The sequence below is a fragment of the Drosophila teissieri genome, chromosome 3R (genome assembly GCF_016746235.2).
Source record: "Drosophila teissieri strain GT53w chromosome 3R, Prin_Dtei_1.1, whole genome shotgun sequence".
NCBI lineage: Eukaryota > Metazoa > Arthropoda > Insecta > Diptera > Drosophilidae > Drosophila > Drosophila teissieri.
This window is the reverse complement of record NC_053032.1, coordinates 11698040-11725647: the sequence shown is the minus strand read 5'-3', so window position 1 is coordinate 11725647 and position 27608 is coordinate 11698040. Positions and strand designations below refer to the sequence as shown.

At 42.2% G+C, this 27608-nt stretch overlaps 1 protein-coding gene and 6 non-coding genes across 8 annotated transcripts; 4 read left to right on the top strand and 3 right to left on the bottom strand.

Annotated features, from left to right (window-relative positions):
- The first annotated feature begins 383 nt into the window (after positions 1-383).
- Positions 384-25031, top strand: LOC122621176. 2 transcript variants are annotated; one of them, XM_043798950.1, is made up of 4 exons: positions 384-605; positions 23991-24186; positions 24246-24371; positions 24966-25031. In XM_043798950.1, exons 2-4 carry the CDS (start codon positions 23992-23994, stop codon positions 24999-25001), a joined length of 357 nt encoding a protein of 118 aa, XP_043654885.1. In that variant the 5' UTR covers positions 384-605; position 23991; the 3' UTR covers positions 25002-25031. The 2 variants fall into 2 exon arrangements, with proteins under 2 accessions (XP_043654885.1, XP_043654884.1); XM_043798949.1 differs by having other exon boundaries at positions 23947-24186.
- Positions 684-756, bottom strand: Trnaa-agc. Its single transcript has one exon. It is a non-coding gene; the product is annotated as a tRNA-Ala (tRNA).
- On the top strand, positions 1365-1436 carry Trnap-ugg. Its single transcript has one exon. It is a non-coding gene; the product is annotated as a tRNA-Pro (tRNA).
- Positions 25032-25209: 178 nt separating the features above from the next.
- Trnaa-agc lies at positions 25210-25282 on the bottom strand. The gene has a single exon. It is a non-coding gene; the product is annotated as a tRNA-Ala (tRNA).
- A 235-nt stretch (positions 25283-25517) lies between these two features.
- Trnap-ugg lies at positions 25518-25589 on the top strand. Its single transcript has one exon. It is a non-coding gene; the product is annotated as a tRNA-Pro (tRNA).
- Positions 25590-26324: 735 nt separating this feature from the next.
- On the top strand, positions 26325-26397 carry Trnaa-agc. The gene has a single exon. It is a non-coding gene; the product is annotated as a tRNA-Ala (tRNA).
- Positions 26398-26638: 241 nt separating this feature from the next.
- Positions 26639-26711, bottom strand: Trnaa-agc. The gene has a single exon. It is a non-coding gene; the product is annotated as a tRNA-Ala (tRNA).
- Between the last annotated feature and the right edge of the window lie 897 nt (positions 26712-27608).

Below are 27608 nucleotides of genomic sequence, written 5' to 3'. Positions count from 1 at the left end.
GCTTTAAGATAAAAAAAAAATTTAAAAACGCATCTGCACTTGAATTTGAACTACTTCAATATAAACTAATGTAGAATTTAAATTTGATATAAATTTGGTTTTAAAGACTTTGCTAAAGGAACATACTTTATTTAGTTAATCTTAAGTCATCGTGGAAAAATCTCTGACGCCTGCAAATATCCAATTTAAATCTTATTATTTCTTTTCCTTTCTAATCCCTTAAATTGGCCCCTGCCAACATCAATTAGTTCTTCCCCTAATTGTCATATTTTTCTTCTCGGTTTTAGCCCTCTGTCCAGTTAATTGCATTTGGTGTGGGCGCCGGGTGTGGCTATTTGTACCATAGCATGCCCCGAAAACTTTAGACAGCTATCATCATTATTTATGATATTCCTTTCCATTTTTTCTCTATTTTTTGTGCTTGGCCCAAGGCAAGGGGTTAAATGTACCAAATGGGCATGCAAAACTTTTCAAATTAAATTAAAAGCATGCCGAACGCGCCGGAGACAAAACAAATTTTGATGAGTCAGCTGCCGTGCTACGAAAAATAATAAGAGCCAACTGCAGTGTTTAAAAGTCAATAAATCAGCGATCCAGTGATGAGGGTAAGTTGCCGTACAATCGCTTCTTCAACTCTAATTAAATAAAAATAAAATGGCTATCTGATGAAAGAAAAAACCAACTGGAGATGCGGGGCATCGATCCCCGTACCTCTCACATGCTAAGCGAGCGCTCTACCATCTGAGCTACATCCCCTCGGTGATTTTTGGCGTTTTCGAGGGCTTGAAGTGAAAAACTTCGCAGTTAAATAGTTGTATGTTGTTTAACCCTTTGAATGCTAAAATAGTTATATTGACTAAAAATGGTTAATTTTAGGTTTTGATAGGTTACTTATCGTAAAGCAAGTATAAAATGCTTACATTGCTAGAATTTGTTCATCATTTTTTAATTTTTATGTAAAAATATAAGACTGCACTAACAAAGTATTCAACAATTGAACAATATGTAAATAAGTTTATAAAAATATTTTTGAATTTAATTTATCAATTGTAACAACTTGCAAGTGTTCCATGCTAAAATAGACAATGATTATGATACTACCAAAGATTGGGTGAGATAAAAATGGTTTAGCCCTTGTTTAGGTTTCCAAATCTATTCGAATGGGTTAAATATTATCGAACCAAAATATGCATGGCATGCAGCTCGTGTAAAGAAAACGAGTGAAACTGGTTGACCCCGATTTTAGTGCCACGAATTAACTTAATATGCATGTCGGAAATATATCTTTAGACGTGCAAAAGCAGACGTAAATTCATCATCGCTTTAAGCTTAAGAAACCAAAAATTTAACCCGTTATCATAGGCGGCTCAATGGTCTAGGGGTATGATTCTCGCTTTGGGTGCGAGAGGTCCCGGGTTCAAATCCCGGTTGAGCCCAGTTTCACATTTTTGCTCTCTTTTTTTCTCCCCAAGGATTCTAAGGAGAATATATAGGCCGTGATGGAGGGGGAGTAAGAGTAAACAATAATCATTTTATACATGCTGTGACAATGTGACTTTATTGCCAATACAATAGATAAAAATTCAATTCAGGATTGTTTCACCCCCGCCAACATCGGAGCCTGACGTTTTTATGATTATTTCACTCCCTTATATGTGTTTTCTGTTTGGTTTACTGGATGACAAATTTGCATATCCCTCGAGTCTCGTGTGTTTGTTGTCCCCGCATATGACAGTCCTGGGAATTGCCCGATACCAAGTCGCAATCTCAATGCCAATCGCATGATGTGCGAATTGCCACAAGGACTCTCGTCCTGCTCGTTGCTTTTGCCATTTGCCATTCGCCATTCTCCAAACAATAAAGAATAATCTCCTCGGGCTCTGGAGTCTTGTAGCAGAAGTTTGCCTAAGCATTCGAATGTGCCACGTTTTATTGCTTGTAATTTGCATGCAAGTTGGCATTGACTAAGTTTTTTCCTTTTATCGCCGACTTTAAGACGCTCAAATGGAGCGTGCAGCTATGGATGAATTGCCGCAAGGAGTTGAGGAATGCTAAGTACAAAGTTCGATCGCCAGGGATGATTCAACCTAAGCGGTGCTATATCTCCTTACATTCATATGTGTATCTGAATAAATGCATTGTTTTATTTTACCGATCAAACTATAGTTACTCGATAATCCTCCACTTTATTTCAACCTTAAATTTACTTGAAAGCATTTCTTCTAAGATCCATTCAGTGATTTCTGTTTTGCACTTGTGGAAGGTCCCTTTTTTCTTTTACGAGCAACCTGACTTGCTGTCACTGCGTATTAATCAGCAAACCTTTTCGCCTTAACCATTTGGCCGGACAATATTTGCCAATCAATTGCCACAAACACAAATTGTCCATTTTCCTGTGGCTCGTGGCCCGTGGCCCGTGTCCCGTCGTCCTTTGCCGGAGCGGAAGGAATTTTAAAATTCAAATATAAAATAAAATGCCCAATTGAAAGCGGCTACAATGAGTTCGGCTCCGTTGACAGTGGCAGTCAGTCAGCGTCCGCAGTGTCCACGATTTCACACCCACAATGGAACCCCAAGATGATGATGGCAGCAGATGGTAGTCGGACGGGGGATTTTTGTATATCGGAAGACCGCAGCAAATAATATTGAAAATCCGTAGACAATTGTGTGCACACCGAGGGAGACAAAATGCCGGAATGCCGAAATGCCGGTCGAAACCCGCACTTGAGGTCGCTGACTAAATGGCAAATGAAAACGAAAATGAAAATGAAAATCAACTGAGTTGGAATGAAGAGAGGTTCGGTTGTATGTCGACTGGGTCTTTATTAAAAAACTTTCACCCACACCCCGGGCGTAAAAATGCCAATTAAATGCAAGAATCTGTCCAGCTTTGGTTTCGAATTTTTCCCATGAAATCCTAGACGTAGAAACCACCCCACAGACTTTAACTCATTAGCACAAATCATTGCTGAAGCATGCTGGCGCATATATCATGGCCTAAAATGGAAAAAAGTGGCTCAAAATATATGCAGGCCTCGCAAATTATGAGCATTATCATCAGGAATCAAGTCGGTGGTCAGGGCGCTGAAGTCGGCCAAAACCGTAATCCACTGTGGAAATGTACAAATGATTTGCCAGCAAATTGCAACAGCTTTGGTCCTCGGCCTGGTCATTCCTGCTAAGTGGACAAATCTACCACAAATACGAAAATCACCCTCATTATGGCCAAGAGCGTAAAATTCCTTTTTTTCCCGCCCATCTTTTTTGTGTGTGTGTGTGTTTTGTTATCGCAATGTCGACAAGACCACTGGCCATGTTAAGAGACAACAGTGGACTCCAGTCCCTGACTACTCCTCCATCCCCAGTCCCCAATCCCAATCCTCCCGGGCAACCAAACAAAAAGGCGACAATGTCCACGAGTCGAGGCAATGGAGCTGGACCGCTGTCAGCGGGACTGACACTAAAGTGGTTTAGGGCGATAAGATGCCCGTGGCTAGCTGACTGCTCCCATCTCCTGCTGCTCAATCTTCTGCCACTGGATCCCCACTTCTCTGGCCGTCAGCAGAACTCTGAGTTTGGGGGTAAGCTACGGATCTGGACGAGGATTCCGCCGCGCTGCTCCATATGACAAGTTCGAAGGGAATGGACGGGGAGTTTGCCACCAGGATGGATGTGCTAATAGAAAGGTGTTTGTGCAGACGAGTTCAAATATTCTGTTTTGCATACCAAGAGTACTTTTTTCCTGAAGTGTCTGAGTTATGCAGTAATATCTTTCAAGGAATCACAGCTCTATATAATATATATAAACTATTTTTAAAAGAAGTGTTTCCAAACTTCATGTAAGGAAGCACATGTTTTCCAAGTACTACCACTCGAAAACACAAAACTCATTTCGAATAACTCCTCGCACGCACTTCCCATCCACAACCCCGAAGTTTTCCCACTTAATGACAACTGTAAATTACTTATTGGGTAAACTGCTTGAGCAAGCAGAAATCAATCGATTTCCCTTAGTAGCTATCCTAAAATCCAATTGCTAGACCGGCTACTCCACCATCCTCCATCCAAGCCCCCGAAATCCGAAATCCGCATAGAAATTATATGCAAGGCATTGTGGCCAGGACTCTCGTGGTCCTTTGCGTTTTTCCATTTATTACAACTAAGTAGACACAACAACACGAGGTGGACACGTGGGTGGGGTGGGTGTCTTAAGGACTCGGATTGGGACTCGCACTCGGATTTGCTCTTTCCGCTCCTCCTGGCCTTTTTTATTTGGCTCGTCTTCGGGTAGTTTCTGCGGCTAAATGGTTTGAGCGATAAATAATGTCCGTTTGTACTTTTAAACGACTTCCTTTCATTTGTTTTTTTTCCTCCCTCCTTCGGAGACGCCGACTACTGTTGTTCAAATTGTTTCAACGCCAATACATAATAGCTGCCACGCCCCCCACACCGTGCCCACGCCCAGGCAGGATGGGCAGGAAAACAAGCCGTCAAAGATAGCAATCTTCGATTTTACTTCGGTTTTCTTTTTGGTTTCGATTTTTTTATACAGGGGTTTCATTTACTACTTGTTCTTGCTGTTGCGGCTGTGCGATTGATGTTGGTCTGGATAAGGCCGCATAAAACGAAAATGCGACAGGACTCGCCTTATAGTGATGACTACACTGAAATTAAAATAAGTTTCAAATATATTTGGTTATATACGTATTTTTAAAGTGAATAAAAATGCTTTCCAATAAATCCCTTTGTTTTAAACACTCTTTTAAGAAATTTGTTCCTATTAAGAATTGTTACAGGTTTTTTAAGGGAATTTTTCTGCATGCCTCTTCGATCTCTGAACTTTGTGTGCACCTCTATTGGATTCTTGCTGTTGGGCGCCATATAAATCGTTTTATTTCCAAAGCGGTATTATTGAGGATTGGATGACGCCTGTAGGAAGTGATTGTTGTAGCCCCACGTTGTTGCTATTGCTGCTATGTCGCGCTTGAGGTTCCAGCGAAGATAAATGGCTCACTTAGCCATTCGCACGGTGGGACAACAAAAACAGCTCAAAAAGAAAAAATCGAAAAGGTACTAGAAAGGGAACATCATCATCATCGTGATAGGTGTGTGCGGTTTAACGCTTCAGGATTGCGTGAAAGGCAGAGGAACGTGCCCGGTATAGCAGGACTTGACAGTTGACTCGGGGGAGCCTAAGACTGACAAATAAAGGTGACTTTATCGGGGGATTTTCATTGCTGCCTGTTGTTGCTTAGCGGGGAAAACTGATGGTGGCGGATTAGCCAGGGAAAGTTGTGGAGCCTGAGGAAGGTTGCCAAATTAAGCAGGGGCAAAAACGGGACTCAAAACGGGCGGCGGTCTAAAGATGAGTTATTGGACATATACTGAAAAAAGTCTATATATATTTTATTTAAAGTTATAAATAATTTCTTAAATAATGTCAATTTTGAATATAGAACATAGATTACAAAAAGATTTAGCAGGTTGTAGTGAAATTCTCTAAGTAACTACGTGTTAATTAAGTAGTACAGCAAGTGGAGAACTATTATACTTTTAAGGTAGATGTAATTTAGCCAATTTACCGATTCTGTAGCACTCTTAAATATCAATTAGATGAAAATATACCATCTTTCCAACTTAATTAAGCCAAGCATGGATCCACTATCGGCGCTGAGAAAGGATCGCCCTTTCAACCTGAACCCAAACCTAGCTCATCCTTCGCCTCGACCAGGATTGTGCATACACAGACACATAAATCAAACAATAAGTACTCTTTATTATTATTATTTGCACTTTTTGCATACACGAGCACACGGTATTTGCTTAAGCAGCTCCGGCCACAGCCACCAACAAATATATAATGGAGCATACTTCAACTTGGCTTATTGAATAAGTCAGCAGTGAGCAGTCGACAGACGCCACCTCGGGAAACTTCAATAACAACACTCCCCAGCACTCCAAAACTTTCGAGCGACGCCCCGTCGTTTCGAAAGTGCCACGCCCCCTCGCACTCAGCGAGACATCCATCCTGCCATCCTACCATTTCCTCCCCAGAGGAAATCTCCAACCGAAACAACATAATTTGCATAAAATTGACGTTAAAGGTTACCAAACAGCCGCAGTAGCAACAGCAGCTAAAAACATTTACTTAGGCATCTCCCGGAATTCTTGCTTTTCCCGTGTTACTCTATTTTTTCGTTTTGTGGGTGCCCAGAGTGCTCATATTAATAACCTTAAATCAATTCCATTATGCAGGGACCAAGCAAAAACACGCGTTAAATTAATTTTCCCTTTATTTGCCGCAAAAGTATGCGAAAAGTGCAGAAAAGGGTTGAACAAATTTCCCACAAATTACATGCGTGTAAAAACGCGCGCGTGTTTTCCCTCGTCAGTTTTTTTGGCATTTTTAGCCGCCGCTGTGTGAGTCACTCATAAACGCTTTATGTTGGGGATGTTACAAGGTACTATATATCCCTGGTGAAGGAACTGAAACTGATATATGTGCGGCACCAAACTCGATTTCCATTATAATTACATCTTTGGTCGTCTCTCCTTAATGTAACGGATTGCTACTCGGCTTGGGTGGTGATGGGAGGTATTTGGGACGCACGCGCAATGGTCCAGCTGCTCCTTGTCGGCTATTTGGGGTGGTGGTCTTGTCCCTATACCTCAGCCTGATCTTCCTCTAAATATTCAAATAACTTCGCGTGCAGCGACAAGAATTGGTTGAGGGCTGAAAGAGTTCAACATAAAACAGAAAATCGGACGACAACTACTTTTCCCCATCTTCCTTGCGATCCTCTGATGGCCTCGAGGTCGCTAATGCCCGCCCTGCCTCGGCCGCCTTTCTCCAAAAATCTGCATTGCACAATATACTCGGACGGCCCCTTTTAAGATCACTAACACATATTCACACGGGAGTTATCCTAGCCATAGGCAAACGAAAAGCTTTCTAGCACATTATAAATTTTATTCTTAACACACTAAGAGAATTTTCTTACAGCTAACAAATGGGTAATTCAGCATGGAGGCTAGCAACAAGTGCATGCGCCAGTAACAAAACGTAAACAAAAATGAGTAAAAATCGCATGCGAGAAAAAATGTGGGACCTTAAATAACTATCAGAATTGTATGCGAGTCGAATAATAGAGAAAATTTCGATATTTAGACCTCCACTAATTTCGAGTGTGCCATAGGCACCCAAATGGAACTTAAGAATATTAAAATTAAACAAATCAAATAAAGAGAGCGATTGCTGCTCTGGTGGCAAAAACAACATACATATGTGCGAGAGTTAAAGAGAGACGGACAAACAGAAAAAAATCAGATTCTAATTCCGACATTCCACTCTTGGCCTTGGCCTTGAATTCGCATACCTCCTCTTCCTTTTCTTCAGAGGCTCTAAAACTTCGACCTAATTTCGCTCGCGGCGGACAGTGGGACAAGGAATCGACAATTCAGACGTAATTACTTTCTTTCTTTTTCACCAAATTATGTATACCTCATTGATCATTGCCATTGCAATTACGTGATTTAATCACTCACCAACAATCCGGAGTTCCACCGACGAAAGCGCTTCCGTTGGAGTCTGCCGCACCTGTGGGAAACTTAAATATTTTTTCACTCTCTGTATTGGTCTTTGACCCACTGTGCCTTATTGCTTAATCATAGGCTTGCTAAAACTGAACAAAAGAAACAAAAAAAAAGGAAGAAGAAGACGGAGCACATAAGGGACACTAAAAAAAATGATGGACTCTTTTCCTTATTTTTTCCCTCTCTCCTTCGCACTGCCACTTTTCACTTACATAATAACTTATTCCACTATACAAAAAAAAATCTCTCCACTATTTTCCGGCCTTCTCGCTCACTAAGGGGGTTTTTCCCGCGCCGTCGATCAGCGGATTTTCCTCTGGTCGGATTCACCAAATTACGGCCAGAACGCGCGACAAAACTTTTGCTCGCCCGCCGAACAAGAAACCGCGATTGCAACTGCTGGACTTGGTTATTCTCCCCTCTCCTTTTCGTTCCTCCTCTTCTCGTTCCCTTCTTTAAGTGCGCACGGGGAACATGGCGACAAAATGGAACGTGGAGCTTTCTACGTCATCGATGGCTCTCTAAGAGTAATTAACCAAAAATAAGAGTCCGCCGAAATGGAAAAGAAATTGTGTGCTGCCGCGATTCCTAATTGGGACGTATCTATGCCTGCTTGCAACCCTTTTCTGCCATTCAGAGGCCTAACTCAAAGGTTATTAATTAGTAATCAGCTAAATGCAGCTCCTCGCTACGGGAGTTTCGAGCCGCCGTTTCGTTTCTCCCTGGGCTGAGCGATCCGTCGTTCTCCGAGGAAAATGTCTGCCACCTGGCTCGATGTTAAGCCGTCCGTTTGGCTCGCACTTGCGCTATATATTTAGCGCCAAACCTAGATAAAAAAAAAAATGCACCTTGCACAATCGCAAACTCCACGCTTTTTCCACGGCCTTGCTTACCCTGAAACTGGATTCAGCGCTGCCTGTAGATGTATTCCTTTATAAGATTCTTTCGCCAGTTTTCCCGTATATGCCTGCTCCTGGTTCCGTTTAACTTTGAACTAACCTTGTGGACAGCCAAATTGGAAAAGAAAGCTGGCGTCGAGTTGATCTAGCTGGGAAGCTATCTCCGCTCTCTCCAGCCAAACCTACGGTATTTGCCGAAATTTGACAGCTGCCTATGTTGCCTCTTCCTATGCTAAAGCTCTCCCCCGACTTTCTTCGTCTGCCCCTTGTTTCGACGCGGGAACGACATGTAGATGGAGCCACCGCCTTTCTGGCCTGCCGCCCGATTCGTCTTGCCACAAGCGCTACAAATTGCCCCCTCCACAAGATCGGACTTGGGGGTGACACTCCCAAGGCTGATCACACCAAGCTTGGGGCAATTAATTATTGCCTCAGATCCTTGGCATGGTATCGTCCAACCAAATGTCCCTGCAGATCCTCTATATCGTAATAGGCATTACCTAGCTTTTTCCGCACCCTGGCTTTGAGGTAGCTGGGGCCTAACTTGGCATTATATCCTGCCTGGAAATTACTCTGCTTGTGGTTCTTGTAGAACACTTCCTGGCCAACTTTGTAGGAAACTTCTCTGGACCGAAGATTGTAATTTCGTTCGTTCTTTTCGTTCTGCTTCTTCATCACCTCGATAGCTTTGCTGCGCACTAACTCTAAGGAATCTTCCCTTGAGAACACTGCCGAATGGTCTTGCAGCAAACCCAAGGCTTTCAACAACTTATAGGTGGACCCAGATCCGACAAAATGCTGGCCGAACACCATGTAATAGGGCGTAGTACCCAAGCTGGAATGAATCGCCGATCGTAGAGCACAACAAATACTACTTAGCTCTTCGTCCCAGTTTTTTTGATCAGGCCGAACATAGGATCTTATGGCCGCTATCACCGATCTGTTTACCCTTTCAGACGCATTTGATTGCGGGGAATACACTGCTGTGCGAATATGACTGACTCTGTACTCACGCATAAACTTCTGGAATAGGTCTGACTTAAACTGTGAACCGTTGTCTGAAATAATCGTCTCCGGCACCCCATACGTGTGAAATAGTTCCTGTTGCAGGTATTTTATAACCACCTCGGCTGACAGCTTTTTGACTGCCTTGAGAAAAACGAACTTTGAGTAATGGTCTAAAACGATGAAAATTCCAATATTCCCGCTTCTAGAGCGGGGATACGGGCCCAAGAAATCTATATATAATCTTTGGAAGAATCTTTCCGACTCTGGAGGAACCCCTATTGGCGGTCTCTGAACTGTGTTAGGAGCTTTTGTCATCTTGCAGGTATCACAAGCTAGAACATATGATTTTACGTCTTTTATTAACCCAGGCCAATAACAATGCCTCCGAACTCGCTCTAGCGTTTTGTGAATTCCCCCGTGTGAAGCCATAGGATGATCGTGGGCATTCTTTAAAACATCCTGGACCAAATCCTTCGGAATCCACAACTTCCAGATGAACTGATCGTTCAGGGAATCCCCCGTAGCATGCTCTGTTTTCTTATACGCCAAGCCATCGACTACTTTTATATCGGGTAATTTATCCAAATTCGCTTTGAGCCGATCTACAAAATGCACATATTCTGCTGACTTAAACACCTCTGAGTCCAAATCGACCAGAGAACCACTATTACCTTCCAATGCCTCGACCTCCTCATTTACTCTGGAAAGTGCATCTGGCACGACATTTAGTTTGCCACTGCGATGCTCGATTTTAAAGTTAAACCGCTGCAACTTCAGAGCCCAACGAGCCAACCGCGAGTGTAAGTCCGGCTGAGACATCAGCCATTTGAGGGAGGCATGGTCTGTAATGACCGTAAACTCGTGGCCTTCCACATAAGCCCTGAACCTGTTAATACAGACTATCGCCGCCAAACACTCCTGCTCTGTCACAGAGTAATTGCGTTGAGCTTTATTTAGCTTCTTGGATACGAACGCTATCGGATATTCGTCGCCATCGGAAGTTTTCTGCACCAAGACTCCGCCGACACCAGTCTTACTTGCGTCACACTGCACAAAGAAAGGTTTTTCGAAATCCGGACTGCGCAGAACCGGAGCTGAACATAACATTGTTTTTAACTGCTCGAATGCCTGCCTTCCTTCCGCGGTCATAACGAATTTCTGTCTTGGCTTCAACAAATCGGTCAGAGGCGAAGCTACTGACGCAAAATTCTGGATAAATTTTCTGTACCAGCCGACCATGCCCAAGAATCTCCGGAGACTTTTAAGAGAGTTTGGCAGAGGGAAATCGGTCATGGCTGATACTTTGTCGGGATCGGTTTTTATGACCCCTTCTCCGACAATATGTCCAAGATACCTCACGGAGCGCATGCAGAATTTACTCTTTTCTACGTTCAACGTGAGTCCAGCCGCCTTTACATGCCCTGCAACAACCTCTAATACCTTCAAATGCGATTCAAAGCTGTCCGACACGATCAATAAATCGTCCAAATAGACCAAAACCTCATTTCGCAATTCCGCTGGAATGACTTTGTCCATTAGTCGCGTCATTGTTTGCGAAGCATTGGTCAGTCCGAAGGGCATAACTTTGTATTGATAAAGTGGCTTTCCAGGTATTGTAAATGCCGTCTTTTCGCGAGAATCTGGGTCGAGCGGTACTTGCCAATAGGCATCTTTAAGGTCTAGGCTGGATATGTACATAGCCTTTGGAAGTCGACCCAAAATTCCATCTATCTGCGGGAGCGGATAAGCATCCTTTTTGGTCACCGCATTGACCTTTCTACTGTCCAGGCAAAGCCGAACCTTTCCGGGCTTTTGCACTAAAACTACTGGGGAGGACCAAGCACTGTCGGACTCCTCAATGACCCCGAGCTTTAGCATGCGATCCACCTCTGCGTACAGGAGTTTTTCTACAGCCGGTGAGACCGGAAAATGCCGTTGCTTTACCGGCTTGGCATCCCCCACATCAATTGAATGCGAGAGAATAGAAGTTCTACCTAAACCGACTTCAGCAAAAGATGGAAACTTGCCTATGACTTTTTGTAAACTCTCGCGCTGAAAAACAGTAAGATCATGTGTTGTAGATTCTATTTCAGAAACTTGCATCTCTGGCGGCAGTAAATCGAATTTAGACCAAAAGTCAATGCCTAAAATTAAATCTTGGCTAAGAGATGGTGCTAGGTGAAGCTCAAGATTTCTTTCCTGAGTTTTATATCGGACCGGAGTATTTATTCGTCCTAACACTTCCTGCTTTTTCCCATCTGCAGTACTTATCGAAAATAATCCGCGCTTAAAAGATACTCGATTACTAATTATCTGCTGTGCTAAACTACCACCTATTACGCTTACTGCTGCTCCTGTATCCAATAAACCCAAGACGATGCGATCTAAAACTCGCACCTCGGCATATGGGCGTTTATCCTTATCTTTGAACCTGATTGCATTAATTGATTTGAGGGCTGCCCAGTAATTTCTCATGCGCTGAGCATTCCTTGAATGAGACTTTTGACGCTCTAGATACGGCTGCATATTTGGGGAATTTGAACTTAAATCTACTAAACTTGGCCACACCATCGTTGAACTGGATTGTGCAGCTGCATTGGAACAATCTATGGGTTTGATTTTGGGCTCGACGAGCGTTGGCGTTGAACACACAACGATGGCCTCGGTTGTGTGTTCCCTTTCGAGTTTTTTTGACATTTAGGGCACGAAGGTTTGTACGTATTTGGTTTCCCACAACCATAACAAAATATTTTGCGCTTCGCTTCACAGTCGTGGTAGCGATGACCCTCCTTGTGGCAATTCCAGCAGAGCAAAGCCATAGCTCCAATTTCTGCTTCGCCCTCCGCCTCGGAAAACTCGGACGCATTGTCGGACAATTGCTCTTCCAACAGCTCACAAACTTGTTTTCGGTATGGAACAGCCTTCTGATACCCTTGGGATTTCCGTACGTCTTCTAAAAAGCTTTCCCTACGCCGGCATACTTCCCTCAGTTTTTCCACTGTGCGGATGGGGAGATTAAGAAGTTCATGTCGAATTTCTGGCCTTAAATTTCTTTTTAATATCTCAACCATTTCCATCTCGGTTAACGGCATATCCAAGCTATCACCCATATCCTCTATAGCACTGCAAAAAGAATCGAAGCCTTCCTTATCCCGCTGCTTCCGATCACGAATAGCTTCACGGATATCCAGATCAGTGCGTGCATCTCTGAATTGCTTCCGCAACGCCATACACAAAGATTCCCATCTGAGATTCTGGGTTTGTTTGTGGCATCTCCAGTAGAAATCTCGCGCTTTCCCTTCGAACAAAAGGCTAGCGTTGCTGCTTAGTACTGAGAAATTACCATCCAAAGTTTGGCCAGTCAGCGCCTCTACCCGATAAATAAAATTGTCGACACTAATTCCTTCCGGATTCCCACTAAACCGAAGCTTCCAACTGTTTACGATATGGCCAACCTTATCTGGCCTTTGGCTGAGGTCCGAATGGTTGCTCCTTGGCGTTTCGCGTCTCGAGCCTGCTTGGCCACCCAACTGGTCCAATACTATATCCCCAAAAGAATTATTTCTCAAATCCCTTTCTTGACTCTCGCCCGCAGTGGCCTGAAATTGGGCAGATAGATTTGCCTGAATTAATTCGGACATTTTTTCCGATAACTGCACGAGCAAATCGTTTTGCATGGACTGGACAGCGTTGACCACCGCGCTTTGGATCAACTCTGTTTGAGCCTTTCCCAACCCTGCTGAGTTTGAAGAGCCACTCCGAGTCTGCTCGCTTGCTACTAAAACTTGTGTTTTCTGACCTCTGGTGTTCTGAGATGGTGTGGCCGCTTTTTCAAAACACACCGTGTTGCACGTGGGACAGGTAGTTTTATTTTTTGAATGTGCTTCTATGCAAGACTGATGGAACTCGTGTCCACATTTGGTTCGGTAAATTTTCCCACCTTCTAAACTAACTTCACATAGGGGACACCTTGTTGCGGCTGCTCCCTCGGAATCGGCCATTGCTTCCAGTAAAAAAAAATACTTTAGTTTGGGCTTAAGAAATATTATAATAAAGACTAAGATAACGATTGCTTTTAACTTGGATATTTTATCCCTAATAATATTAAAAGATTAAACAGATATAAAGTATTTAAAAGATTTTTGAGCGATAAAACGAGATTTGATATATCATAAATAAAATTTGCCTTTTGGCATAGGTTTGCTCCCCGCAAAAATAATGTTAGCAACTTTCGGAAGATTGGGTAAAAGATAGCTGAAAAGAGATTAGAAATTTGCTGCTTATGCAGAGTTAATTGGCTATGTTTTGCTAAACTGCGATAACGACAACAAATATATTGCCAGCCAAACTCAGATTCAATTAGCAGAAATATACCCTACTTTGGCGAATCGGTACATCGTTTTCGTTGTGAAGCGTGGCCAGTAGCTTTCTTTTAAAAGAAAAACCAACTGTGACTCCTATTCACCTCACAAACGCGACGCCGTTCGACCGTAAACAAATTGGAGTCAACACCAGTTTCAGCCCACCGTGATCCTACTGTCCTCCCAAAAATTTAAGAAAATGATGAATAGACGAATTTTCTGCATGTGTTGGTGTTTTGGTGTTGATACCAATGTTTTTCGACTAGTGAAAACGACTTTCAAGCTCCATTGTTGGGCGCCAGATTATTTAGAAAGATAATTATTACTGTAACGGATTGCTACTCGGCTTGGGTGGTGATGGGAGGTATTTGGGACGCACGCGCAATGGTCCAGCTGCTCCTTGTCGGCTATTTGGGGTGGTGGTCTTGTCCCTATACCTCAGCCTGATCTTCCTCTAAATATTCAAATAACTTCGCGTGCAGCGACAAGAATTGGTTGAGGGCTGAAAGAGTTCAACATAAAACAGAAAATCGGACGACAACTACTTTTCCCCATCTTCCTTGCGATCCTCTGATGGCCTCGAGGTCGCTAATGCCCGCCCTGCCTCGGCCGCCTTTCTCCAAAAATCTGCATTGCACAATATACTCGGACGGCCCCTTTTAAGATCACTAACACATATTCACACGGGAGTTATCCTAGCCATAGGCAAACGAAAAGCTTTCTAGCACATTATAAATTTTATTCTTAACACACTAAGAGAATTTTCTTACAGCTAACAAATGGGTAATTCAGCATGGAGGCTAGCAACAAGTGCATGCGCCAGTAACAAAACGTAAACAAAAATGAGTAAAAATCGCATGCGAGAAAAAATGTGGGACCTTAAATAACTATCAGAATTGTATGCGAGTCGAATAATAGAGAAAATTTCGATATTTAGACCTCCACTAATTTCGAGTGTGCCATAGGCACCCAAATGGAACTTAAGAATATTAAAATTAAACAAATCAAATAAAGAGAGCGATTGCTGCTCTGGTGGCAAAAACAACATACATATGTGCGAGAGTTAAAGAGAGACGGACAAACAGAAAAAAATCAGATTCTAATTCCGACATTCCACTCTTGGCCTTGGCCTTGAATTCGCATACCTCCTCTTCCTTTTCTTCAGAGGCTCTAAAACTTCGACCTAATTTCGCTCGCGGCGGACAGTGGGACAAGGAATCGACAATTCAGACGTAATTACTTTCTTTCTTTTTCACCAAATTATGTATACCTCATTGATCATTGCCATTGCAATTACGTGATTTAATCACTCACCAACAATCCGGAGTTCCACCGACGAAAGCGCTTCCGTTGGAGTCTGCCGCACCTGTGGGAAACTTAAATATTTTTTCACTCTCTGTATTGGTCTTTGACCCACTGTGCCTTATTGCTTAATCATAGGCTTGCTAAAACTGAACAAAAGAAACAAAAAAAAAGGAAGAAGAAGACGGAGCACATAAGGGACACTAAAAAAAATGATGGACTCTTTTCCTTATTTTTTCCCTCTCTCCTTCGCACTGCCACTTTTCACTTACATAATAACTTATTCCACTATACAAAAAAAATCTCTCCACTATTTTCCGGCCTTCTCGCTCACTAAGGGGGTTTTTCCCGCGCCGTCGATCAGCGGATTTTCCTCTGGTCGGATTCACCAAATTACGGCCAGAACGCGCGACAAAACTTTTGCTCGCCCGCCGAACAAGAAACCGCGATTGCAACTGCTGGACTTGGTTATTCTCCCCTCTCCTTTTCGTTCCTCCTCTTCTCGTTCCCTTCTTTAAGTGCGCACGGGGAACATGGCGACAAAATGGAACGTGGAGCTTTCTACGTCATCGATGGCTCTCTAAGAGTAATTAACCAAAAATAAGAGTCCGCCGAAATGGAAAAGAAATTGTGTGCTGCCGCGATTCCTAATTGGGACGTATCTATGCCTGCTTGCAACCCTTTTCTGCCATTCAGAGGCCTAACTCAAAGGTTATTAATTAGTAATCAGCTAAATGCAGCTCCTCGCTACGGGAGTTTCGAGCCGCCGTTTCGTTTCTCCCTGGGCTGAGCGATCCGTCGTTCTCCGAGGAAAATGTCTGCCACCTGGCTCGATGTTAAGCCGTCCGTTTGGCTCGCACTTGCGCTATATATTTAGCGCCAAACCTAGATAAAAAAAAAAATGCACCTTGCACAATCGCAAACTCCACGCTTTTTCCACGGCCTTGCTTACCCTGAAACTGGATTCAGCGCTGCCTGTAGATGTATTCCTTTATAAGATTCTTTCGCCAGTTTTCCCGTATATGCCTGCTCCTGGTTCCGTTTAACTTTGAACTAACCTTGTGGACAGCCAAATTGGAAAAGAAAGCTGGCGTCGAGTTGATCTAGCTGGGAAGCTATCTCCGCTCTCTCCAGCCAAACCTACGGTATTTGCCGAAATTTGACAGCTGCCTATGTTGCCTCTTCCTATGCTAAAGCCCTCCCCCGACTTTCTTCGTCTGCCCCTTGTTTCGACGCGGGAACGACATGTAGATGGAGCCACCGCCTTTCTGGCCTGCCGCCCGATTCGTCTTGCCACAAGCGCTACATTAAGCATTTAAACTAATTAATTAGCAAATTTGCAGGCGTTAAAATGTTCGCCGACAGAAAAAGAAAACACACATAAATCTTGTCGCACACCAGGACATCAACCCACATGCCTACACATGCCACCCAGAAATGCCCACGGGGCGTATGTTTTTGTGTGTGTCGAAGGGTAGCAGATTGCTCATACGCCGTGTGGGCTGGCCCAACATTTCCGTTGATGCCAGGCAATTTAAGCGGGGAGCCGCCAGCTAATGAGAACGAGATGTAGAGCAGACAGACTTGCGTTTGGATGTAAATGGTCTAATGGCCTCAGAAGCCTTTGATTTAAAATTAAGTTAAGCCAAATTCGGTTTAATCCTAATATGAACTGCTGTTATTATGGGCTTCAAGCGTATCCCCCAAATAAATATTTTTGCTTACGCAGTACCTTTTCCGCCCAAATAAAAATTATATTCTGGTACATCAAATTCTGCTAATTTATTTAGCTAACCTCTGACCCTAGACCAGCCCGAAACAAATCCCGAACCCGCAGCTAATTTCATCTGAAGTCAAGCGTGTAAAAGCGATTACCAAAACGGACTTTTTTGCTGGTTGAAACAGCTTTCTGGCCAGCAACAAAGCGATAAGCGGGCATAAAAATAAAGGACAAAATAATAAACTCGCTGACCACGGACCAAAAGTGTTTCGGTTCGCTCAAGAGTGAAAGGAAATGCGATGATAACGCGCTGATAGCACGCAAAAGGGTCCATCCGCTGACCGTACAAAGATACAGATAGAGAAACGGGGCATCAACAGTTTCTGGGCTCCCAGGGGTCCCATTGCAGCCAATTAGGGGCGGTCAGGATCCTTTGGCTCCATGCAAATGTCTGGTCCTTGTGCGTGAACAGATTATCAAATTAGCGTAAATGTTATTGGCCTCTTTGGGAATCGGATCGCTGACACTTCAGGCCCAGCAAACGCACACATGAGGCATTGGGGAAATTTTCAATTTCCTGTCAACTTCTGGTTAGTCGCTACCAAAAGGCGATGGAAAGACCCAAAAGCCTCGCCCGAGACACGATAAAACGCAAATCCTTTACATGATTTAGACGTCCTGGTCTCAACCTTGCCGGTTGTCAGCCATAAAAATAAAAAGCTCATACATTTTATTTGTGGACCAACATATGAAAAACAATTTTATAGAATGCAGAGGATGGAGTGCCTTAAAGCCAGAGGCTATCAAGTGGCCCACAACTTTTCGCAAAGCCGCTTAAATGTTATAGTTACTTGGACCGTAACATTTTGACCGGACTGAGGTGCTTAAGTGGTTATGTGAGTGAGTTGCAAATGCTGGGAGCAGCGTGCAACGGTGTTGATAGCAACTGTTATTTAAATACATATTCATTTTTATTGTTTCCCCAAGGGGCACTTTCAAAAAGGGTTAAAACTGTCGAGGAAGTGTGGGATTCGAGGTGAAACGAAGAGAAAGGGAAAGTTATATGGTAGCAAATAGTAGTTATCACACAATTTGAATGCATACAATTTGCTGACAAGTAGACACAGTTTGAGACTATGAGATGTTAAATTATTTGTATCTTATTTAAATTTCCAACTGTTTTTATAAATAGTATGTATACTAAGTTGAGCCTCAAAAGTATAGCACAGTATAATTAAAACTCAAAAATTCCCCTTCTGACGAAACAATTAATATTAATGTCCCACTATTTGCACAGCAGCTGTGCAGCATTTGCTATTTTTCTCGCACAGCCACCGTCATTCGTCATCCTGCTGGTCAACACTCTTTTTGGCAACTCAAAATATAAAAAAAAGGTAAGCACTGCCGCCCTTTTGCCCAACAAAATGCAAATGTTGGTAAACAGAAACCTTTTGTTAGCCACTCGCGACAGCTTCCACCGCTTCGGTGTGACATATGAGTCGAATATGTTGCATGTTCAATATTTGCCAACAATTTTGCAACGTTTCTTCTTGTTTTTTGTACACTTTTTCCGACTTTACCTCCTGTTTTTTGGACCTTGTCCCAAAACGACAGTTGTAGCTAACAAAAGCGGGAAGAACAACAGCTCTGTCGCAGCCAGGAACGAAAAATGTATTAAACAAATAAAAGTTAAAAGCATTTGATGGACCACACACAAAAGATTCACAGAAGGTTTTCGGGATTGAAGAAGTTGAAATTCCCTAAATACGCGTATTCTCTTTACGGTCCTAGGACTTAAATCCTTACATTTGTACTTCAAGTCTGGCTTATAATTCTCCTCATATTTAATATTGATAATAGTCCACCCTATAAATACTTTGAATATCCAACTATAATACAAAATTATACAATATAATGAAGTGTAGTAAGCTAAAAGTAAATACAAAACTAAGTTATTTGAAGTAAGCTAATTACTGATCATAATGTATAAATTTGGAAATCGCTACCCAAATATTCGAAGTACCTCCATTATTGCCCAGTTCTTCGCAAGCAAATGTGCTGCCAGATATTGGGAGCCCCCAGTTCCCCACATTAGCCCCCTGATGGCCGGCGGGCAACTGGTGAAACTGACCGCCCGAAATGTCTGTTTGTCCTTGCCCCGCCCACGGAAACGCCACCCAACGCCCACCCAACGTCCTTCGGCTCGCTCCTGTTAACGTGTGCTTTGTTTAACGAATCGTGCAAATGCGGGTGGAATCGGAATCGCATTTCGGAGTGGGCTCGTTTTGGGGATTGCTAAGGGACCTGGAGCTGCAGGCCTGGAAAATGATGAGCAGTTTATTTGGCACGCTGTTTTTTGTTTTTTGTTTTTTTTAAAGGGCTGTTGTTGCTTGGGCATTTATTTGATTATGCCGAGTGTTTTATTTTTCAATCAAAATGCGGCGCCGCACATTAAATTTTGATTGTTTTTCGGCTATGAAAATCACAGCAAAACGCAAAAAGTTTCGCGCGCAACAACAAGTTATTTTGATGGCTACATAATGGCCCGAACTCCCCAAAGACATCCCCTTGATGCCGTCGAAACTTCGGAGCATTAAAATCACCGGCCAAGGCAAATCGCTTCAGGCATTTGGCCAAAATGATGATAATTAGCCGGCAAAACCGAAAAACCAGCGGGCAAAAAGTAAAAGTCAAATCAAAAACTAAACAAAAGTGCCGAGGAAATTACCGCGACTTCAGTTGAGTCGAGGTGGTGGAAACGGGAAGACGGGAAAACGGGAAAACGGGTGTCAGTCATGTCCCAATGTGAAAATTAACTTGTAAGGATGGCCGGGGAGCAAACACCTCCGAACTCGAGTCCCGCGAGGATAACGATTTACAATCAGGAGCCAGCAGTGAAGGCGCCAAGCGTCAAAATAAAAACTTTTGCATTTCATGCTCGACTTTGTGGCCCGCGAAGATTTCCTCGAGTGCGATTAAATTGTTTTAATGGTTTTTGTTTCTTGGCAATACCCAGAAAGGGAACGGGAAGCTCACTGGGAGAGCCGCTTAAAGTTTCCCCTTCTTAATGGTCCACATTTTGTGGTTGTTATTGGAGAAGGGCAGCTAATTGTGGCAGGAACAACACAATCGTTTAGCAGCGTCACCCTGGCAAACTGCAAATATGTAAGGTATTAAAGATAAAGGGAATGTTTTGATATTACAACTATATTAATGGTAAAACAATTCTTTGGTCTGAACTAGGATTCTGCTACCAAATTCTCAAACGAGATTCTGGTTCTAGACTTTCGTATTTGCCATTTGGTCTCAAAAAGTGAATTTTTATACAATTTTGTAATATTAAGCCATTCGCAACAAGAACTCTCAATTAAAAGTATTACTTTCCAGCCATGAAATCTCTGTGCCAAGTTCATTAAAATCACCCACAATACTTTCAGCCTTTGTGAAGGCATCTTCAGTGACCAGACTGACCATTCACATGCACGATTCTCCTCAATCTTTCCACCCTTATGAACAGGACATCGCAGCGCAGCAGGACATTCGGTTGAAGCCACCCTGGCACTTGGCTCTTAATTAAAGTTAAGCCCCAAAGAAAATGCCGGCAAGTGTTGGCGACGCACAACAGAATTAACAATTATGAATTTAACAAGAAATTATAATGCAGGCAAGGCCAAATTAGATTTTTATTGTTTAGAGCGGAATTATGCAAATGTGGCGAAGACAAAGGCAATTAACATTAGCCGGAAAAGAGAAATGAAGAAGACCGACTAAATAATGACTGTTCCTGGGAAACCGTGCGTATGAGTAATCTACTCAGTGACTTGGTCTCCTCTTTGGAACTCCCCATTATCCCCGCCATAATCATCACCATCATCACTGGCATAGCCACCGTCTTGGTCTTGCGGTTAGCCTGGCTTGAGGTTTTGTCAACCTTTTCGAGCAGCTGGTCAAAGTTTTTGCCACCGCCTAGAATTATTCATGGCGGCCCAGGACCAACAGGATCAGGACACGAAGGCACGCCTCGGGCGTGTAGCAAACTAATTACCCCCAACCCAAGGATATTTCGCCCCCTTCCCTGGAAGGACACCATCCCGTGTGTTTGTTTGTTTGCTTGTTCGAGACATGTGTGCCTTGTCTGCTCGCCTTTTAATAGTTTCATAAGCTCCGTTTAAGATTCGCCGACACATGTCCCATGGAATGGCAGAGGTTCGCATACATTATACCCAATCTCGGCGAGCGACAAAGAAACATTTACATTGACATAAATTGATATCAGACCGTTTACGTCTTCATTGAGATAACACTGCAGACGGATAGTGGGCGGCATGGGGCTGGCCATTAATTGACATATTTATGAGGGTATCCTTAGGGCCGTGATTTGATTAAGGCGTTGAGTGTTGGCTCTGCTGGAGTGAAGGTAATGTCCTGGCCGGAGATTGACTTGATTCGGCGGTAAGAGTTCAGCTATAGCCTTAGTCAGAATGACTCTATTTAGCTGGATGAGAGTTGACGTTTCCAAAATATCTTTTATTATGTATTCGATGGGCATGCATTCTTGAAGTCCTGGCCTCTAATCTATTTCAACCGTGAGTTTCTCCCCAGAGAAAATCCATTCTACTGATATTTGTCAAGCCCCATAAAGCATGATCCCCAAAGAGCCATAATAATTGCCCTGCGTGGGGACGTTATTAAACTAATAATTTACATGGACACACATTGTCGTTAAAAACAATTTCGTGCTCATAAACATTAAAGCTTGGAGATTTATAAGCAGGCTGGTGGGCCTTTTGCACCCAAAAACCTGGTCATAAACATATTTAGAGCGATAAAAAGGTCAGAACCCCCTTCCTCTGCCCATTCTTCTAACTTCTGTTCAGCTCGACGTAAGGGAACTTATTGAATGTCTTAAGTTTAGCTTTTCCGTTTGTTGACCGCCTTCTGCTTGTTTTCATTTCATTTTTATGACAACGTTTAGAAATTTGTTGTACATTTTCCCGTCGCTGCTGTTTGTCTTTCCACTGCCGCCTTTTGGCCACATTTAGCCGAATCCTCGACCCCCGATTCCCTGTATTGACATTTGATCTTTATGTTGGCCCTGCTGGATGCTCGTGTGTCGCTTTGTTTGTCTGCAGGCATCTTTTTATGACTCGAGTGTGTTTGCCTTTTGGCTTTTGTGCATGCCATAAAAAGCGGCGACAGGAGAAAGCGTCTTCTGGCCAGGACTCGGGGTGTGGGTGCCACAAATATGAGGTCATCTGTTATGAACGCCTTCGACTGACTTGAGAAGCCCTTGGGCAAATACATCTCGGGTTCGACTAAAGATGCCAACTCGGGTGGAGTTTCCCGGCGAAAGTTGAACCTTTTTAGGAATTGCCCAGCATCGGTGCAATGGAATGTTCACTAAGTTGTTCCTTATCAGTTTTTGGTTTTCGGACGTTTTTATAGCACAGCTCCTATAAATACGTTTGGGCAGGCAATCTTGATTATACGTACATATCAATATACATACATATGTACTTCTTCAACATTTCTTGAAAACGCAGTTTTCAATTAATATGAAATCAAGCATTAAAATTGAATTAGCAAACCGAAACTGAGAACAAATGTTTTCTCGGTCTGCCTGGTTTTGGCCGGGGTGAAAACTTGGCAGCAACTTTGGCCAATTAGAAAATTATGTTGTTCTGCGAACAAGGACAATATGTTGCCCACTTTGGCAGCGTCTTGAGACGTCGGCCGAGATGCTGAAATGGAACCAAAACCATCGCCCGCATCCTGGAATAGTAAATATTGTATAGTCATTTTGGTGAGCGAAGCGCTAATTTTGTATGTTAGCCGGCGGCCAAAACCTGGCAAAAGTTCAGCCAACAAACAAAAGCGATAATTACAAGAAAACAAGCCGAGGCCAGGAGGATTGGCTGGAGTTGGGCTCTGGATGCCAGGCCAGGACAACTTGCTGTCGGAACTTTCTTTGCATTGGTTTTGTGTGCGAACGAATGCAAATAATTTTACAAAAATTAAAAGCAGAAGCCAACCACTTTTTGACTTGCACACAGCTGTCTTATTTATAATTGATATATATACACTGAAAAATACATACATATATGCCACAATATTCATTTATGTGAGTACATTTATTTTCTAAAAAAATAATAGGTCCAGTTGTTAAATAGCTTGACACCATTAAAAAAAGCTGTAAAAAAAATACGCTGCTTTCAAATCAACTGAAGTTGATAACCTATTGGTGCAAAATATGTGGGTTTTTCATATTTCATTCCACAGAAAAAAATATTTACTTACAATATTTAGTAATCAATTGTTTTTTTTGGTGTGGGCCCAGCTCGGTGAACAGAAAGGGTTCGCAGTTTATGTGGCTGTCTAACGGCATTTAACCTACGCCACTATAATTCACGCCGTTCCTCGACGTTGCCGGCATTAAAATGCAGCGTGCGCGGAACCTTCCTCCACAAAACCAGAAATCCAGAAACCCAGGATCATCGTCCCGGGAGTCCCACGATAAGCCAAACATGATTTTACGACAATGTTATTACCATCAGCGGTGGCAGTCTGAACAGCAGCTAAGCGTTCGCAGCAGTCGGGGAATCCCCGCGGCAACCTTCCTCCGGATTTTGTATGTGTTTGTATTGTGTTTGTTGAGTTAAAATCAGAATGGGGGATAGCGAAGGGGCTAGACCCTGGGGTTACACGGATGATGCCGACGTCGCCGTGATTGTTTAAAGTTATGAATAATTAAATATTTGTGCAGGTTACAGAGTTGTGGGAGTTGGCAACCCTCGAACTTTGTTCAGCGGGCTTTGTCCATTAGGCTGATGGATGCGATGGACCTGCTGGGAAGGATAGCTCTAAAATTTCAACAAATATACTTGATCAGTCGGTGATGGTCTTATCATGTTTGCCATATGTCATAAATGAGTTCCCGAATTAAGTACAAGTTTTAGGAAATACTGAAATATTTAATAAAAAGTCTTTTTATGCTGGAAGACTCCCTTTACTGCTAGATGCTTATCTATGTGCTCACACACATGTTTCGTAAACCTATTTAAAGCCCGTCGCCTTGGAAGTGTTATCAGTTTCAACTTGTGTCTTAAGAATGAAGCACTGGACCCTTGCTGTATTTTTGGTGGCTTCTGCTCTGATGGGACTAAGCCAAGCTTATTCCTCTTGCAGTGCGGACGGAGGAGCTCATTGCGTACTTCCGAATAATTGCAAGGTGGTTCCGTTCATTAATCGCACGTTCCGGTATATGGGATGCTCAGAATCTCTTGTTTGCTGCGATGTTAAAAACGTAAGTGATATTAAACATGTTCAATTTTGTTTCAATTTTAATTTACTTTTACTATCCAGCTCAATCTGCCTTGTGGACCAGATGGGACACACCAATGCATCCCTCAAGACCCGTCCCTAACAACTTTCCAATACAAGACTTTCTCAGATTGCCCGAAAAACTTTATGTGCAGCCCACCTTGTGAGGTAAGTTAATACGAGGTCGTTGATAAGTCGTGACTTTTGTATTGCCGCACCTGCTCTAAATACAACACTGCTCCTGTCAGCAGTTATCGATTAACAGCTGACTGTAAAATTTTGAGAAAGCTGCGTTTTTTGGTTTGCGTTTTATAGGCATTGAAAGCAGACGATCTCGTGAATTTTTTTTGTCCATCAGGACAATGCACGGGTGCACACGTGTGTAGTCAGCATGGCAAAATTTCATAAATTGGGCTACGAACTGCTACCCCATCCAGCATATTCTCCAGATTTAGCCCCCTGTGACTATTTTTTGTTTCCAAACATGAAGAAATGGCTCGGCGGTAAGAGATTCGGGTCAAATGAAGAGGTCATCACAGAAACAAACGACTATTTTGAGGGCCTTGAGAAAACCTATTATTTGGAAGGAATAAAAAAATTGGAAAAACGCTGGACTAAATGTATAGAGCTAAAAGGAGATTATGTTGAGAAATAAAACGCTTCTTTGACGAAAAAAATATATTTTATTCAAAAAGTCACGGACTTATCAAACGACCCTCGTAGATAACAATAACACAATAGTATTAATTTTTTTACTTGCAGAAAATTCCGCTGACCATTTATGAAAAATTACGTTAAATGTTTGAAATAAAACTTTAAAATATCGCATTTGTATGTCCGTTTTCTATTAAAATTTGTTACAAAGCGGAAAAAGTCAGTTCTTAAAACAAACCCAATCAAATAAATCGGTATACAAAAACAAATGCATTTTAATTCCATAATTTGCTATCAAGCAATGGTTTCCTTTTAAAAAATAATCATCCAATCAAAAAAAAGACAGTGGTCTTGGAGATGCGGGGCATCGATCCCCGTACCTCTCACATGCTAAGCGAGCGCTCTACCATCTGAGCTACATCCCCTCTTAGTCCACCCTCCGCGGAGAGGTATGTGAAAAATTGCCCACCGCTCTCGTAGTCATAGATACACTTGTTAATTATGCTGGGCAGCTTGTTTAAAAAGCGGCCACGAAGATAACGAAAGACATTTAAACAAGTTATCTGCATTGGAAATTAAAATTCACTTCATCGTGTCTATTTATAGCTATAGCCATCGATTTTCCTTCGTTTGGGCTATTTGGCGCTCCTAAAATTAAGAGGCTCAATGGTCTAGGGGTATGATTCTCGCTTTGGGTGCGAGAGGTCCCGGGTTCAAATCCCGGTTGAGCCCGATTTATTTCTTTTGCTTCTTAATTCTCAATTTACTTTATTTCCACAGAAAATAACTTTTATTCTTGACTTGATTATCTTATTCTTCAGTTGCTTTTTCGTTAAGTTAATTCTGTTTTTTATAGAATTACATAATATTGATTGTAATATTTTAAAAAGTGTGCCCTTACAGTGTTGAACGGCTTGTAAGCGTTAAAGTGAGAATCTCAAGAATCGACATGGTTAATTTTTACTTTCTAGCTTTACTGTAGATGTACATACATGGCAAATTCGACTCGGCTAGTGATAGTGATCAAGAATATATGTGTCTACTTTACAGAGTCGTAATCGTTGCCTTCTACATGTTAGATACTTTTCAACCCTACCCTATGTACCCTATTATTCGTAGACTACCAGATATAATAAGCCGATGATATTATCAAATCTTGTTTGAATCAGTTTCTTCAACCAGTTTTCGTTACTTACGTTTCAGAATATCACGTCGCCCCAGAAACTGCCCTGATCAGTTGCATAAATATACGAAGCAACTTTCATATAAGATAAACATCGAAGTCGAATTGATTTCGAATCAAGCTATGTCATTGCATTGAATGCTTTATACGTGATATGTAAACGAAAACCTGTGATCATGGTCATGAATAGTAAGCAGCTAATCTATTTATATTATATCTCTTGCACTTAGCCTTAGTTACCAACCTTCATTTGTTCGAAAACCTATAATCAGGTACCGTTATATGGGGATGTAGCTCAGATGGTAGAGCGCTCGCTTAGCATGTGAGAGGTACGGGGATCGATGCCCCGCATCTCCAAGGATGTTTCCTTTTTTATGGTATCTAATATTTTAAATAACTTTATACTCTATGACAAGTTTTTTATGTTACCAAATAAGCGCTGTTGAATTGAAGTCGACTATTTTGTTATTCTATATTGTCATTCAATTAAATGTTATTTTATCATTAACTGCAAAAAATAACCACACGCTAAGAAATATAATTTTTCTAATTACTTGTAATGCTCCTAACCTAAAAAAAAATCACGACTTTAAAGACTTGGAGATGCGGGGCATCGATCCCCGTACCTCTCACATGCTAAGCGAGCGCTCTACCATCTGAGCTACATCCCCGAGTGATCGCGATTCGCCGAAAACACTTCTGATTCTTCGGCATTGAAACGAAATCAATGCCTGGAACGATTTGGGATTGACTACCAGAGATGCCTTGTCCGCAATGACAGCCACCCAATTAATTTTTACAAGCTGCTTTCTTTATTTCTTGTTTCGCTTTATTATTTATTCACTTTGATTATAATTTAAAAATGTCAATATTTACACTTTGACGTTGGGTTTATTTTGCCATAAAAATAACGAATGTACAGACTCCACCCAAATGTTCTCGCCAGTCCTTCTTTTTATTGTTTTTCAGGATTCATTCTTTCTTGCGATTCGTCCTTTTGCTTCTCCATTCAGTCACCTGCCAGCTGATGCATATAATTATGGAAATTTTAAAGAGGGCTCGAAGAGAACCCACGAGCAAGCACAAATAAAACAAAATGAAAAATCGACGCGCAAAGTAAACACAAGATGCTGAGCAAATGAACATTTTTACGAATTTGAGCGTCAACACATTAGCATAAATTCGAGACAATACAAACGAACAAGCAAAATCATCATGCATATTGATTATTTTAAAGTTTTCTTAAGATCTTAACGGAAACATTATTAAAGACCCTTTTCCTCTCGTTTAGGTGTACATTTTTAAATTTGGTTTGCGGTACATTCTATATATCTTACGTAGGTACAATCATAAGGATAAAGGTATATGTATATTTGGTCAACTAAGTAAGGTAGAATAATAAATAAGTTCGCAATCTGAGCACATTATTTATCCCAGCATTTTTTAAGACCCTTCAGCATAAACGTTCCGTATTAATTGTAGGGTATCGTTTTGCAATACTCCACTTTCCAGCAGTCACTTCAGTCAATTTGAATTACCGCCAGATTCTGGAACGGGGTGGCAGCACC

What these genes read in the sequence shown, in the direction of transcription:
- LOC122621176 (XM_043798949.1), top strand. An exon ending in TTTGCTGCGATGTTAAAAAC is followed by an intron (nt 24,187 to 24,245) that starts GTAAGTGATATT and finishes TTTACTATCCAG; the next exon opens with CTCAATCTGCCTTGTGGACC. An exon ending in TGTGCAGCCCACCTTGTGAG is followed by an intron (nt 24,372 to 24,965) that starts GTAAGTTAATAC and finishes TTTTACTTGCAG; the next exon opens with AAAATTCCGCTGACCATTTA.